This window comes from Heloderma suspectum, chromosome 2 (genome assembly GCF_057233095.1).
Source record: "Heloderma suspectum isolate Gila_16-S chromosome 2, 16-S_ref, whole genome shotgun sequence".
In the NCBI taxonomy this organism is placed as follows: Eukaryota; Metazoa; Chordata; class Lepidosauria; order Squamata; family Helodermatidae; genus Heloderma; species Heloderma suspectum.
In genome coordinates, this window is record NC_139459.1 from 91,792,851 (window position 1) to 91,808,756 (window position 15,906).

General features: G+C 42.7%; 1 protein-coding gene across 7 annotated transcripts in view; it reads left to right on the forward strand.

Moving 5' to 3' along the window:
- The first annotated feature begins 8,666 nt into the window (after positions 1-8,666).
- The window catches only part of FANCC (FA complementation group C), a 127,873-nt gene continuing 120,633 nt past the window's right edge, over positions 8,667-15,906 (forward strand). For 3 of the 7 annotated variants that reach the window (XM_084834134.1, XM_084834136.1, XM_084834138.1), the window contains exon 1: positions 8,667-8,755. Coding sequence is in view for 1 of the 7 variants with exons in the window: in XM_084834135.1 (XP_084690261.1) it covers positions 9,696-9,762 (67 nt within the window). In the remaining 6 variants the exon portion in view is untranslated. Of the gene's footprint in view, positions 8,756-9,546; positions 9,763-15,906 lie in introns of those variants that run through there. The other 4 variants (XR_014787742.1, XM_084834135.1, XM_084834132.1 and 1 more) reach the window with 2 other exon arrangements.

A 15,906-nucleotide genomic window follows, 5' to 3' on the forward strand; every position in this document is an offset into this window, starting at 1 on the left:
GTACTTATGGCTTTGTGCATGATGTTTAGAATTTAAAATTATCCTTTACACTGATGATCTTTTATTGTTTTTCTTGGAACTCCAGTTGTGTGTTCTGGCTTTGATGCAGTTCATTAATACTTTTGGTAATTTCTCTGGCTATTCAATTAATTGGTCAAAATCTGAACTGATGCCGATTAAAGATACTATATCTTATAGCGTATTAGCTGATTGGCAGTTTCGATGGTGCCTGGATGCTGTTACCTATTTGGGAATACTTATTCCTAGAGACATATCTCAAATGGTGAAGCTTAATCTGACTATATTGAATAATGAGATCTCTTGGGATTTAGATAGATGGGCATCTTTAAAGCTGAGTTTGTGGGTCAAGGTAAATACACTCAAGCTGAATACTATACTTCAGATTGTTTATGTTATACGTGGGATTCCTCTATCTATACCTGGCAAATATTTTCAAAAAAATCAATACTTTGTTTTGTAAATTTTGCGGGGGTTCCTCTCCACCATGACTATCTTTGAAAAGCATGCAACTTCCAATTAAAGAAGGTGGGTTTGGTGTTTCCAGATCTTGCTTTATATCATTGGGCTGATTTGCTGACTTGTATTAAATTTTGGTCTTTTTCATTGAGATCATTTTCCATTTTGGTCAGGTTTGGAATCTTCTTGCCTGGACTCTCTCTCTAAATGGATGGCATTAGGTTGCATTCATACTAGAACAGATAGGGTTCCTCCCACAGTTACAACTGTTAGAGTTGTGTGATGGATAACATCTTGTCAAATACATTTTGATTCATTTTCTCATGTTAAATATGGGTAAATCCAGATTTAACAATTGGTAAGGAAATGTTTTTGTGGCAGATGTGGATGGATAAGGCCATTTTTACCTTGTATCAATTGGAGGTGTAACACAGCTAATGCTTCCTTTAAGCATATGTTTTTGCAATGCCTAGTAGTTGTCCCTTTTTTGGGGGGGTCATTATACGGCTCAATTTTGTATTGGAACACTCCTTAATATTTACTAATGTACATGCTCTTTTACATTATCTACCTACATGCTCTTTTAAATTATCTACCTGCTTCCTGGAAGTTAATGCATGGACAGTGCAAATGAATTCTCTGACTCTTCTGACAGCTAAAACACTGTTATTACAACACTGGAAGGATAAACACTCACTTTCTATAATGCAGTGGACTGAAGACCTTACAACACTTTCAACATTTGAATGGGTGGTGTATATTTATTTTCAATGGATATTTATTTGGATATTTAGTCTGCTTTTGTTGAAGTTTATACAGAGTTCTTAGAAAACTTTTTGTGTGTGTGTGTGTGTATAATCTCACACTTCAGATGTATGCATTGAAATTGATATATTCAAATCTATGTAGCCACATTTTTCTTTCTTTTCTTTTGTTGAAATTTTATAATATAATTTTTTTTAAATCATGGGAAAAGAGAAATGGAAGCATAGAAATGCATTGAGAAGGGGGTTGGACTCGATGGTCTTATAGGCCCCTTCCAACCTTACTATTCTGATTCTATGAAATAGTGAGACAATATCTTATATTAGACTACCTAGTCTTTAGAAGATGCTCCAAGCTTTCCAATTCCATAGTACTCTTCACCAAGCATAAAACACTGACATAGTCTCTGAATGTCAGGTAAAGTAAGAGGCTATACTGTTGTCTTTTGTCCTCTAAATATACGATGCCCTGATGGAGAGTTCAGTGAAACTCGAACCTTTGCAACCAGTTGCTTCAATAAAATGTAGCAACTTACTGGTTCAATGTCTTTAAAATAGAAGGGAGGCATTCTTCAGAGTCAATGCACTGTAAACCATCCCAGATAATTAAAGGTTTGAAATTAGTGTCAGGTCAGGGTGTGAGTCTGAAGGCCATTTGAGGCTGGAGCACTTGGCTATAAAATGGATATTATTTATTATTTCATTTCTATACTGCCCAAAAGCCAAAGCTCTCTGGATGGTGGGCATAAGAGAGTAGTGTTTGTAGCTGCAAGGGAGGTGCTAATCTGCTTTGGGGGTTCTTTTTATAATGTTGATGCTGGCTTTTAAAAATGTTTTTCCATAGTGTACGTGAGTGTATGTGTGTGATGGGGACCACATGAGAGCATATAAGAAACTGTGGTTTTGGCGTTTGGAATTTGCTACTGGCAAGTTTTGATAGTACAGAATCCAAGATAAATACCAGGTATTTTTCATTTGGAAATGTTTTTAAAATCTCCTAAAATGCAGGATGTTGCACCTGGCATTCCAGAATTTGTTTAGAGAGAGATGCCCGTGGGATCCATCTTCACACTGTTTCCTTCTCTACCATCTTTGTTTAGCTAATGGCGGCCTTGACAAAGCAGTGGCAAAAGCCTCCATCTATGCAGTGGCTGTTTCCCTCATATGCAGAAACATAGTGTAGAGGTTCAGTTCACCATAGCCTCTAAAAGACCTCCAGAACTAGCAGGCTAACTTTGCAACCACCCTGTTATGCTTGCTTTGGTATTACTGCAGCCTTGTGCGAATTCAGGGCGTATGAAGGAATCCTGATTTATATGAAAATGTGTACTATGAGTAGGGATGGAGGTTGCAACCCTAATTCAGCACTACAAAGATGGTTGAATAGGCAGGGCTTCAAAGGCAGACTTTAAGAGCCAAGCACTCCAAGCCCTCTGCCTGGATGGACGAATCTGTCATTTTTACTTCCTCCCACATTAGCATGTTTGAAATATAAAGTTCTTTCTGTCTTGTTTATGAAGAGTTTTGTGAATTTTGGTTCATTTTTATAAAAAACCCAAACTGAACAAAATTCTTACCCATCCCTAACTACTAAATTTAGCTTTTCAATATTCAGTGTTTAACACAAACATATTAGGAAAGAGCTGGACTCATGGTGCAACCAGGGTCCATTTTGGGGGCACACAGTTTTTTCCCATCTGGTTTGTATTTGAGCGCAATGAAATGGTCATTGGAGAAAGTTATTATTCTTGGAGTGCTCACCTCTTGAGGCATTAAAGCGAAAGGTAAGGTAGTTACTTATGGCTGAAGCGGTAAGATTTTTGGTGTATTTTACATTTCCCTCTACCTGTGGATGCTTGTGGTCAGAAGTATGAAGGCTGCCAGCACCAGAATATGCATAGATATTGAGCAACGTGTTGAAAATAATCAGAGTGAGGATACCTGCTTAACAACAATGAATAAAATTGTCAAAATAATTTATGTGTACTGGGAAAGGAATTTATACTTTAACTCCATTGCTTTATTTAGTGTGCATTTCTCTGCATGCTGGTTGAAGCATGATGGGTGTTGTGGGACTTTTTTCTGCCTAAAGATGCATAGGAATGTGCCCTTAATCATTTGCATACCATAAGATTCATAAGTGTCATGTTCAGTTAAGAACATAAGAAGAGTCATGCTAGGTCAGACCAAGGGGCCATCTAGTCCAGCATTCAGTTCACACAGTAGCCAACCAGATGTCCGTGGGAAACCCAGGAGGAAATGAGTGAAATAGCGCCCTCCCAGTTATGTTCCCCAGAAACTGGTGTAAAAGACATGCTCCTTCTGATACTGGAGGTAGCACATAGCCATCAGGACTAGTAGCCATTTATAGCCTTATTCTCCATGAATTTGTCCAATTCCCCTTTAAAGCTATCCATGCTGGTGGCCATCACATCTTGTGGAAGTGAGTTCCATTATTGAACTATGCGTTGTATGAAGATGTATTTCCTTTTATCGGTCCTGAATCTTCCATCAGTTTCATGGAATGTCCTCAGGCTCTAGTATTATGAGAGAGGGAGAAAAATGTCTCCCTATGCACTTTCCCCACCCCATGCATAATTTTGTACACCTCTATCATGTCTTCCCTCACTTGCTTTTTTCCCTAAGCTAAATAGTCCCAGATGTTGTAACCTTTCCTCATATGGGCCCCTTAATCACTTTAATTGCCCTTTTCTGCACTTTTTCCAAACTCTACAATATTCTTCTTTAGTTGGGGTGACCAGAACTGTACACAGTATTCCAAATATGATTGCATAATGTAGTTGTATAACAGCAGCATGATACTGGTAGTTTTATTTTCGTTGCCTTTCCTGATTATGCCTAACATGGAATTTGCCTTTTTTATTGCAGCCACACACTGAGTTGACATTTTCATCAAGCTGTCCACCACAACCCCAAGATCTTTTTCTTGGTCAGTCACCACCAGCTCAGATCCCACTAGCATATACATAAAGTTAGAATTCCACCCCCACTCCCTATGTACATCACTTTACACTTGCTTGAACTGAACTGCATTTGCTATTTTGATGCCCATTCTCTCCTTTTGGAGAGATCACTTTGGAGCGCTTCACAATCCCTTTTTGTTTCGAGTGATGACACCCTGAAACATTTGGTGTCGTCACACTTGGCCACTTCACTGCTCACTCCTAATTCCAGATCATTTGAACAAGTTGAAAAGTAGTGGTCCCAATATAGATCCTTGTGGGACCCCTCTGTTTACAATCCCTAAATGGGAGAATTACCATTTCTTACTACTCTGTTTTCTGTTCTTTAACCAGTTATTGATCCATATGAAGACCTCTCCTCTTAATTGACAACAGCTAAAGTTTGCTCAGGAGTCTTTGGTGAGAGACTTTATCAAAAGCCTTTTGGAAGTCCAAGTAAACAATGTCTACCAGATCACCCCTGTCCACATGTTTATTGACGGTCTCAAAGATCTAGTGAGACAGGACCTATCTTTGCAGAGACCATGTTGATTCTTTTTCAGCAGGGCTTGTCCTTCTGTATGCTTACTAATTTTATTTTTAATCATGGTTTACACCAATTTACCTGGAACAGATCTTAAACTAACAGGCCCGTAATTTCCTGGATCTCCCCTGTATTCCTTTTTAAAAATTGGTTATTACATTGGTCAATCTCCAGGTACATGTATCAAATTTTTTATTAGAAGATTAGCAATTTCACATTTGAATTCTTTAGGGCGCAGTCCTATGCATGTTTAGATAGAGAAAAGGTCTACAACTTCCAGCATGCCACAGCCAGCCATGCTGGCCAGGGCATGCTGGGAGCTGCAGGTGTTTTCTCTGTCTAAACATGCATAGGATTGTGCCCTTAAGAACTCTAGGATAGATACCTTCTGGACCCAGTGACTTATTAGCTTTCAATTTATCAATAGGGTTGAGAACTTCATCTTTTGTCACCACTATTTGTCTCAGTTCCTCAGATTCCCTCCCTGAAAGCATGAGATCAGGCACAGGTAACTGTCCTACATCTTCTGCAGTGAAGACAGATGAGAAGAATTCATTCAGCTTCTCCACAATCTCTGCACGTTAATTAATGATTCTTGGGGCATGGCTAGAAAATCTCAGTAACTCAGTTACTAATCTGCAATATGGCAAAAGAATGTTGCTAGCCAGTAACATTCTGGTGATGTGTCTAAACGGGAGCTAAGATGGCCAAAGAAGGCATTGGTGATGGGCAGAGATGATTCATCCTCATTCCCCCCACATTAGACCAAGGGAAAGTGACATGTCTTACTTTCTCCACCTTTTCTCCGCTCTCTTCTCTCGAGGTGAGGTCTTCAAACTGTGTGTCTGTGAATAAGATGGCAGGTTTTGGAGGGAGACAGAACAGACACAGAGAGCTGAGTGGCTTTCTGTGAGAATCCTATGGCGTGGGTGCTCCTCCTAGAAACCTAATAGGGGAGCAGAAATCTGTTGTAGTGTTAATGCTGTGAGCTTCCACTGATGCTCAGCTTGTATGAGTAACTGGAAAAATATATCACAACTATCCAACAAAAAGATAACCCAGGAAGCTTATGAGCACAATCCACTGAAAAATTCTCCTGCAGAAGCCTCAGTGAAATGGCAGTTCTCCTGGTGATTTGAGTAATACACCCCTGAGTTATAGGATTCACTTCAAGTAAAATTGCAAAACCAATTAACAGTTTCTGATCTACTTCAAGAGATGATCCAGTCCAGAGCTACAAAGGTCACTAGTACTAGGGGAACACCAACAAGTGTTCATTTCCTCCTGGTGGTTTAAGTTGGGTAAATGATAGAAATGCATTATTGAAAGTGAACAACCTTAAAAACTCTCTTGTGGAAAACCATACAGGTTACATCAATTCTAATTCACAAAAAGCTGAGTCATTTAAGATGATATATATTTCCTGTGAGAGGAGGCATGTCCTGAACCCCATCTGGCTCTGATGGAAGGATTTGCCTCTAAACAAGAGTACTTTGAAACAAATGCATACCTTTATTATACAAAGGACATGTCAGGAAACCTGCCAGTTCCAATTCATTTAATTTCAATAAATCCAAATTGGCTAGCATGTTTTGCTGGAGTTCATAACCTCTGAATTTCTATAGTTCTTGTGCATCTCTTATTAAAAAATGGAACTCTGGGAACACTTCAGCATTTTCAGTATGGGCCTCCCAAACTGTGTGGAGAAGGGTAGCCCTTTGAAGTTGGCAGAGAGACTTTGTATAGCAAGGATAGGAACTTGTGTACTCTGATTTAAGGTTTCCAGAGTCAGTTGTGCAAACTGAGGCTCACTGAGGAAACCCCCGATATTTGCTCACTAACATCCTTTAGTCAATTAGGGAGTAGCAGTACTAAGAGGACCACATCTGACTTCCCACTGCAAGAAAGAATATTCAGCACAAAACACAATTAATCTGGAGCAAAAATGTCTATGTTTGGAAGAGCTTACCCCAAAATAAATTATCTATTTTTCTCCCCCAGACACTCGTCCATTGTCAAGCTGGCCATTGTTTGGAACCCAGCATTATTTCAAGATTTGTCAATAAACAATACAGAATTCTTCAATTTATCCAAAGTTGCAGTGAACCTACAGAGTTTAAATTGATCCAAGCTACTTTTTTTTGTCTGAAAGAACATGACTGACATAATCAGTTTTATTATTTTATTTTTGGATGGTAGATTTATTAGTTGTCTGAGTGAGAGCTCTGAACCATTAGTGCTTGGGGGGAAATAAAGTATTAAAAATAGTTTAGTGTTGACTTTCTTTCATTCTAACTCTTGTGCCTTGTCAATGGAGAAGAGATCAATCCTATTACTCATAGTATGTTTTGAACAACAGTATTGGATTGCCAAATAGATATTTATCATACTTGAATTTCACAAAGCCTACAAATAAAGGGCACATCATCACTGCTCCTTCTAAGTTTTAAGAGAAATAACCTAGGGCTTCTCTGCATTGAAGCACAAACCTGCACCCTTACCAGGGCTTCGTCTTCTGGAATCTTTGCGGGATTATGATTGGTACAATACACATCCTCCCACCCACCCCGTTTGGGACGTATCCTTTGTGGGCAAGTTCCATGTTTCATTTATACAGCCAGGAGATGGCACTGCGATATTGCGTGTTTCCGGAATCTCTTTGATGGTGGTTTATATTTATTACTGCATTTTTGGCTATTTTAAAAATGGCAAATAAATCTTTAAAATGGCAGGAGGCACCAGAGGCTGACGATGTCATAAAAAAACCCCGCCAACTTCTGTGAGTGACCGACCAAGAGTGCATGTGTGAAGAGGGCCTTGTTCTAAATGAGCTGCTCCTGGCTAGATCAGCCTTCTCTGAGCACTACCACCAGCTCTACTATAGAGTGGCTGGGTGACTGGCCAGATGGGCGATTAATAAATTTAAAAAACAAAATAAAATATATTATTTGCGCAGTATATGCTGATGACAAAAAAAATCAGATTAATATGTGGTGGTCCTTGCAACCTCATCCCTGAGCTCAAAGGTCTTCCTGCAGGCATCTTTTGCTCATAAAGGGAAAAGGGCTGAAAGAAGAGAGGCGCCTGTAATCTAGCTACTGGAACTGAGACAGTGTGATCCTGTATACTGTTTATGCAAAAAGCTGCAATCTTAAACATATTTAACAGGAAGCAAGTCTTTTCAGTTCTGTGGGAGAAAAGACAGATCAGGCTGAGAACTCAAGGGAAAGTCAGTGAATCTGAGGGAGGGGGAAGTGCAATATTGACAAGAGTCGAATTGACAACAAAGTCAGCAGGCCAGGATGATTTTTTAAAAAATAATTATATACATGCATATCAAGAGCTCATGGTGGCATAAATGGTCCCCCTCTCATTTTATCTCCTCAGCAATCCTGTGAAATAGGTTAGGCTGAGAGAGAGATACATTTACCCAAAGTCACCTAATGGCTGAGTTGGAATTTGAACTTGGGTCTCTTCATTCCTAGGCTGTCATGAAAAATATGGAAAAGGAAGGTATAGCATGGGAAGGGGAGGACTGGGTGCCCACAGAAACAGGGAGGAGTCACTGCTGATTGCCCTCGTTCAGGAGGACCCTGCTGGATCAGACCGAATTAGATACATCTAAGTGCAGCGTCTGGTTTCCAAAAGTGGGCAGAGAGTTCTGAGTCCAGAAGGCAGAGAGGCAAGCTGTTTGCCCCTTCCCCATTCCGGCAACTGGTATACTGCCTCCGACCCTGGAGGTTCTACAGATCTATCCAAGACGGTTAGAATTTCTTGCCTTCCTCACGCTCTGACTCGGGGAGTGCAAAGGGTTAAGGCCGTGGCGAGGAAATCCCACCTTCCGCCTCTTCGATTGGACGTTACGGGCTAGGAGGCGAGAACGATCGCCACGCCGTGCGTCCATTGGCTACCCGGGCTGACGCTCGTGGGCTTCGTAGGCTCGCCGACGCTCCTTCGGAAGAGAGGATCCGTCTGAGCTTTGAAAAGTTGGGCGGGAGGCAGCGATGGTGAGTCTGGCTGGGAGGCTCGGTGGTGAACAGGAAGCGGAGATAAGCCGCGTTGACATTTGCTGGCACAATGGTCCACTTTATTCAAGTGGGGGGTGTTGTCCCTAAGGTAATAGTAAATGCGTGTAGCATCGCAATCTCCCAGCTCGATCCTGCATGCATTTACTTGGAAGTAAGAACCTAATCCGGATTCCACCCCACCCTCGCCGCCAGGTCACCGTGGTAGAATTGCAGCACGAGCCCGTGCACGGCTGGGGCACTGATTTGCAATGGGGCCGAGTCCCGGGTGTGCAAGCGTTCCGCGCGTGAGTTTGCAAAGGCCGGGAGTCTTGCGTTGTTCCCCCGCTGCGGAGCGGGATGGGTGTGAACAGAGGCAGTCTGTGGCAGGAAGTGAGGAAGGCCCGCGGGGGGCGGTATCAGGAGGACTCGGCTGCCGAGGAGCGAGCGACGCTTCCTCCGCTCGCTCCAGGCAAAGGGATCAGGGGGCCCGTTGGAGAACCGCGGCGATGGGTCGTGCAAGGCAAATGCCCCAGCGCAGCTCGGTGCTTGGGAGAAGGCTGCAAAGCCGAGGGTGCAGGAGGGGGAACGGGAGAAACCGAGCCCAAGTCGCCCGACTAACGGTTCCATACCAAGCCCCCTCCTCGGCCCGGTTTTCTCCGCTGGGACACAAGTTCCCGCGCTCTCCCTTGCAGCTTCTCGCTGAGCGGCTCTGCACCGCTCGCGCAGGCGCGGTCGAGGAGGTGGGCGGGGGGAGCGAGAGAGGGGAACGTCCGCACGAGCGCTCGCCTTTCGGCGCCAAGCGGGGCCGCCGCCGCCGGGCGACGTAAAGCGCGGAGGTTCCCGCGGGAGGATGCTCGTGCCTCTCACCCAGTCTCCTTTCAGCCCCAGGGGGAGGTTTTAAAGAAGAGGCAAGCCTGCAGGTTGTTTTGAACAGCTGGCAATGTTCTACTTAAAGAGAGGTTCTTGTGGAATAACCTCCCCCACCCCCTTATTCCATACCTTTAAATGTAAGAAAGCAGTATTTCTTGAGAGAAAAGCGTTGATTGGTTGAGGTGGGGGAAAGCAAGAGACGCTGTGGGATCAATACGGTTTGCGATAAGGGCGGGATTTGGAAATACGCTCAACTGGTCTGCAAAATATTTTACTTGCCTGCTGGGGGCTGACAGAGGGGGAGTGAAGAGCCAGGGATGGGTTGCTGGCCTAGGTCCCGCTGCAGGGTTTTTTTTCTTCTTTTTGGGCTGATACCAAAAGCAGTACTGGGTGTCTGGGTCTAGCCACCATTTGAATTTCCCACAATGCCCCCACGTAACATCACTCGAGGGGATTGTGGGAAATGCAGATGGATGCCCCATGTCACCTGACTCTGCCACCGTCTGTCACATCTGCCAGGCGATCCCTCCAGGACTCACTTGCAGGGGGTCATCAGGGAGCACCTCTCAAATCTGGAGCTGGCTCTGATGAGAACTCTCCTATCTGCCCCTGTGTTTCTATGCTAGGTGCATATGAGGGTTTGGGTGCTCTATCCTTCCACTACTAGTCTACTTGCTCACCTGCATGTAATTCCTGGTTGTCTGTGGCTACCTGGTTAGAGCTTAAGGATCAGAGATGTGGCTGGGTTTACATTTAAAGGTCCGCCATTTAAGAGTGAAATGGTGGGGGTACTGATTCCATTTGTTCTCCCACCCACCCCCTCCAAGGTAAAGGGCAGCAGGAGAGAGACTGTTCTTCTGGCCTGCTTTTGGGAGGCTTGTTCTGAAATAATGTTAAAATAGGTAAACATACCTATAGTCACAACCTGGTGTGTGTGTGTGTATGAGATGAAACATTTGTGTCCACGGACTATTCACAAAATAATTTATTATTTACAGCCGTATGGACCCGGTTTTACATGGGTTGGAATAGCCCTTAGACTGATACGGTGAAGCATTCAAGCAAACATATGCAGCTGGACACATTGTGCCCACCTCTGAGTGGAGCCATGGCTACTGGCACCCGTAGGCACAGACCCTTGCCATATATGCCTCTGTAGCCCCTGAGGGAGGGGTCTGTCCTGTGAGTTGAGGCAGGCAGGAGGGGAGCTGTATAACTCTGTCCCTCAGAGGACTCCCCTCTGGCATTAAACTACAGAGTGTTTCAAAATGATGGACCCAATTTCAAAGCAGTATATTTCACAATGGCAATGTGTTAGAATTACACCAAAAGTTACAAACGGTTTAATGAGTTATCAAGTTTTACTAACCATTTTATAAATGCTCTATGTGCCCTCCACCTGCTGTACGGACAACATTGGGACGATAGTTGAATTCGCCCCAAATGCCTCTCAAAGCGTCTTCTTCCACTGAAGTCACCGCTGCCGTGATTCTGTTTTTGAGGTCATCCAGATTAGTCGCTAATGGTGGCACAAAAACATGTTCTTTGACGTATCCCCACAAGAAAAAGTCGCAGGGTGTAATGTCTGGAGATCTTGGGGGCCAAGAGTGTAGCGCCAAGTCTTGGGGTCCCATGCGGCCTATCCAATGTTGAGGCAGCGTGTCATTTATAAAACGTCGAACCTGCAGGTGCCAATGTGGCGGTGCTGTTTGTGAGCTAAGAGAGGCATCTAGCGGTAATCATTTGAAACTCTATATGCCCCACCCTTTCAAGTGGTAAGAGTTTCGTTCATGGGCAGTTTGTGGTTGCAGAGATATAGCGATTTCAAATCGGGTCCATGTTTTTGAAACACCCTGTATATTATTTACTGCAAAGCTATGTGTTGGGCAGTTTGTCACCTAGTGACTAAGGATGGTACTGCAGCCTTCAAACACAGACACAGTGTGTTTTAAAAACACAATCCAGAGATGCACAGCCCTAGGGACCCCCTAATATGCATGCCAAGTCTAAAGTGTCATGGTTTCACAGTTTTGGCGCTATGGCGCAGACATTCTCTTTTATTATTATTGATAGTACTCTGTCAATGTATATGGCTGTTGACAGAGTTTCATAGGCAAAAAAAAAAAGTTCCTGCTCTCCAAGGAGTTTGCAGTCTATATCTTTGCTGTATTTGTCTGCTTTCTCCTCTTTGCATGCACATAATCTTTATCTCTGAATCATCTTAGAAGTGTTTTAAACTGAGAATGACATAGCTCTTAATAGCATGCATCAACTTACAGCTGGAGTTGTTAAGCCTATCAGTGGCTACTTTTCATGTTGTCTATGTATTACTTCCAGTATCAGCGGTATGCCTCTGAATAACAATTGCTAGGGAACATGAGCAGAAGGATGCAATTGCACTCATGTCTTGCTTTTGGACTTAGGCATCTCATAGGCACCTGGTTGGGCACTGTGGGAACAGAATGATGGGACTAGATAGACCTTTGGTCTGATCTAGAATGGATCTTCTTATTTTAATCATGGGTGGTAATTGCTTGAACTCCTGAAAGTGTACAGTATCTCTTTATGTAGTAATTTATATCCCGCCTTTTGTCCATCATGGAACTCAAGGTTGCATACATGTGGTTTCCCAGGCAGTCTCCCGTCCATGCACTGACCAGACCAAAACCTGCTTTGTTTCAGTGAGGTGGTGGCATCATGTGCCCACAGTCTGTTCTGTGGATAGCGGGGACCAGAGTTGGGTAGATGCATGTTGTGAAGTTTAAAAATTCACCTTCCTGGGGAGGTGAGAGACATATCAGAAGAACAGAAAAAAGCCCCTTCCCACATTGCAAATGACTTTTCTTCCCCTCCCCCCTCCCAAGAATAGCAAAGTGCCCAAGCTTGGAATTAAGCACCATGGGGAACGGTTTGGGAGAATGGGAAACAAGAATATGGCCCAAAGAGCACTACAGAATTTCTCTTAGGGGATGGGGGATACACTACAACATTTTGATGCAGGTTCTCCTTTGTTGTTGTTTCGCAAAGTAAGGCAGGAAGTCTTGAACACTGCAAGGAGCCCATAGGAAGGGGGTGCATTCTATCTTCCTTCAGGATGCCTGTTAGTGAAGGTAGGGCCATTCAGATGCAGGGATGGGAGGCAGGTTTTGACCTCACTACAACTGGAACCAGTGTAGTGTAGGGGTTAAATTGATGGACTAAGGCTAGGGAGGCCTGGATTCAAATCGTCACTCAGTAGTGGAGCTAACTGGGCTAGTCTTTCTAGCTCTCTCTGTCTCTCTCCCAGCCTAACCTACCTTAATGAGTTGTAAGGCTCAAAGGGGGAAACTGTGTATGCTGGTCTAAGCTCCTTGCAGCAAAGGTGGGATGAACAATTGAATGAATGAACAAACTGTCTTCTCAGTGTAGCATTTTGCATTTCACTCCATAAAAGAGAATGGCAGCCATTGGTTATGTAAGAGAAAGTGAAGCAGTGCACTCAAGGGTCTATGGATGTGTTGTCAGTGTAGGGGGTGGGAACTGCTGTTGTGCTTTTAATAACAGTCTGACAGAAATATTTAGTAGGTGAAACTTTTCCTGGTGTGGAGATAAGTAGTGAAAAATCATTCTCCTGCTAGGTTTTGGTGGGTTTTACTGTATCAGTACTGCCACTGATGCAGTAAAAAGGTTAGATACAGCAATAACTACATTAGAGAGTCCAGAAGATGGCTGATATTTCACTTTAAAGTAGTGTATAATTCTTGATATATTTTACTGATATACAGGTACAAAATAAGTTGCCAAGAAAAACAAAATGAGCATGTTTGGTGGTTTGATTCATGGATATAAATTGATGTCGAGAATCCATCTGCAGTAGTGGTAACCTTAAAGATTCAATTCATTCTGGGTTTTTTTTAAGCTATTGATTAATTTTCAAGTGGGCACTCCTTTCTTTATTTTTATGCTTAAAGACTGGCCGAATGTTTTTCCAAATTCTGTGTGGTTGATAACATTTTACTGGAATTTGGGATTTGTTCTTTACATACACATGGAGAGTTGCAGTGGTCAGTTTCATAATACAACAATTCTTCAAGGGAGAGTTGGGATGTTAGTATCTTGCTAGCAACAGTAACTTATTTTGTGTGTATGTAGATGGCGGTGGGGGCAGCGGGTTCTCTCCAAGCTTGCATTTTCCTTTCTTCCACCACTTGTTTTTGTAATATACAGACTGTTGATTGATCTGCCACTGCCATCTTTTGGATGGAAACAGATTTGCTAAATAAATATTTGTAATTTTTGCCCTCTTGTGGACTGGCATTTATTTTTTAAAGAAAAAACAACCCCAAAGCCTTGTAGTCTTTAATATACTACTGCTCCATGAATTAAATTATTTTAGATAAAATAATTTTATCTAATTAAAATTAGATAAAAAAGAAAACAAATTAGTTATTTTTCTTAATTTCAGATAGATAAAACATTTTATCATTGATTTGATTTATTGTATATAAATGTATTCCTGGTTTTCCTTTCAGTTTTATGCATATCTTTTCACAATTCTTATTCTGTCCCCAGAGCATACAGCGTTTTTAATTTATTCCTTTAGAAAAAAATAACTGTAGAAGTAGTTTTACTGACATATATATGCTCAATAAATTTTGTAATAATCAAGTCTCAAGCCATTTAAGGCACAATCCAGTCAAAATTATACTCATTTGCCCAGTTGATTGCAGTGAGAAAAGTTAAACAGATGTCTAACTATCTCTATTTAAGAAGATTTCAAAGCTTGTATATTTGGCTGCATTGCACTTGGTCTGTATTGGTCATATTTAATTTTTGTGAACCGCCCAGAGAGCTTCGGCTATTGGGCGGTATAGAAATTAAATAAATAAATAAATATGGGATAGTTATGAGGACTTCAGTCTTAATTGTTTAAAAATATATTTGTGCCTGCAGCAGGAAAAAAATTGAGTGGGAGGGCAAAGAACCAACACAACTGGGTTTAAAACAGGTTAAAACTCAGTTAGCTACAGCTTTCATGAATTTAGCTGCATGCAGGCAGGGAGACACCCATGGATTTGACAGCCTGTCCGAAGTAATGGGTGCTGAACTCTCCTGATGGGAGACCCAGGTAGGCAATCCCCAAGTGCAAAGCTGCAATGAATTATTATCTCGTGAGGGGAGGCCTGTTCTGGTGAATGAGAAATGTGCCTTGACTCACTGAGAGGAGAGAGAGGCCCTGATAGCTCACAATGGGCATGGGCCAGAAATGGGAGAAGCTTTCAACTGAATGTTAGCATCACACCCCATCTGGTTGTTTTTTGACCTAGTATGTAGAGTGACCTCACTCAGAATGGAGTGTACATCCCCAAAGGGTAATGCCTGACTTGAGGTATTATTTGTAAAAGACAAGATTCCGGAAAGGAGAAGAGATAAGGCAGCTTTACACGGTTTGCTGCCATAGATAGAGCTGGACATGAAACTCTTGGTACCCAAAATAAGCAAGCCAGTGACTTGAATCTTAGCAGCCATGTATGGTGGTCTATCCTATTGGGTTGGACGTAGTACCACCCTCTCATGGTCCCGTGTGTCCATTAGCAGATGCACAGGTCAAGGAAGCCACTGGTTTAACTAAAAAACAACAACGGGGGGCGGGGGGGAGCAGCCAAAGAGTCTTAGGAGAGAGACCTTGCTCCCTAATAGAGACCAAATATTGCAGTAGGAATGGCTCTGGGATTAGCTATTTCCTCATTATACCTTGTGGTGACAAAAAGGCCTATGAGGACTGATACAGGACTGCAGAGTGGCCTGTTGTACTCTGTGTATCAAGGTTTATTCCCAAGAGTCCACAGACCTCAGAAGAGATCTGGAATGGAGCTTTCACTAGGTGCTGAAGAGTAGAACATTTCCTTCTGAAAGCAAGAGTGGGGATCCACAGTGCCATTGTTCATACTGGATATGTGGTAGGCTGAAAAAGCAATGTTAGCAGACAGGCAAGCTAGCACAGTGTACTGTACAAGGGTCCACACTTCCCTTTCCAATTTAGAAGAGTGACAGCAGGTGACCACACTTAACACATCTGGATTGTTGCATCAGAAGCACGCCTTGTTGTTTTGGAACTTGCTCTGCTAAATGTGTATTGGGGAACGCTATTGGGGAATACTTGAAAAATGTCAGATCTCTCGTGATGCCTCAGGCAATTCAGGCAGTAGCTCCAGAATCACTGCCCTGAAAATAAGATCCTACACTCAAACTTCCTGACTGGACCTGCAAGTCTGCTTCAGTTCAGTTTCTTGAAGCCTGAG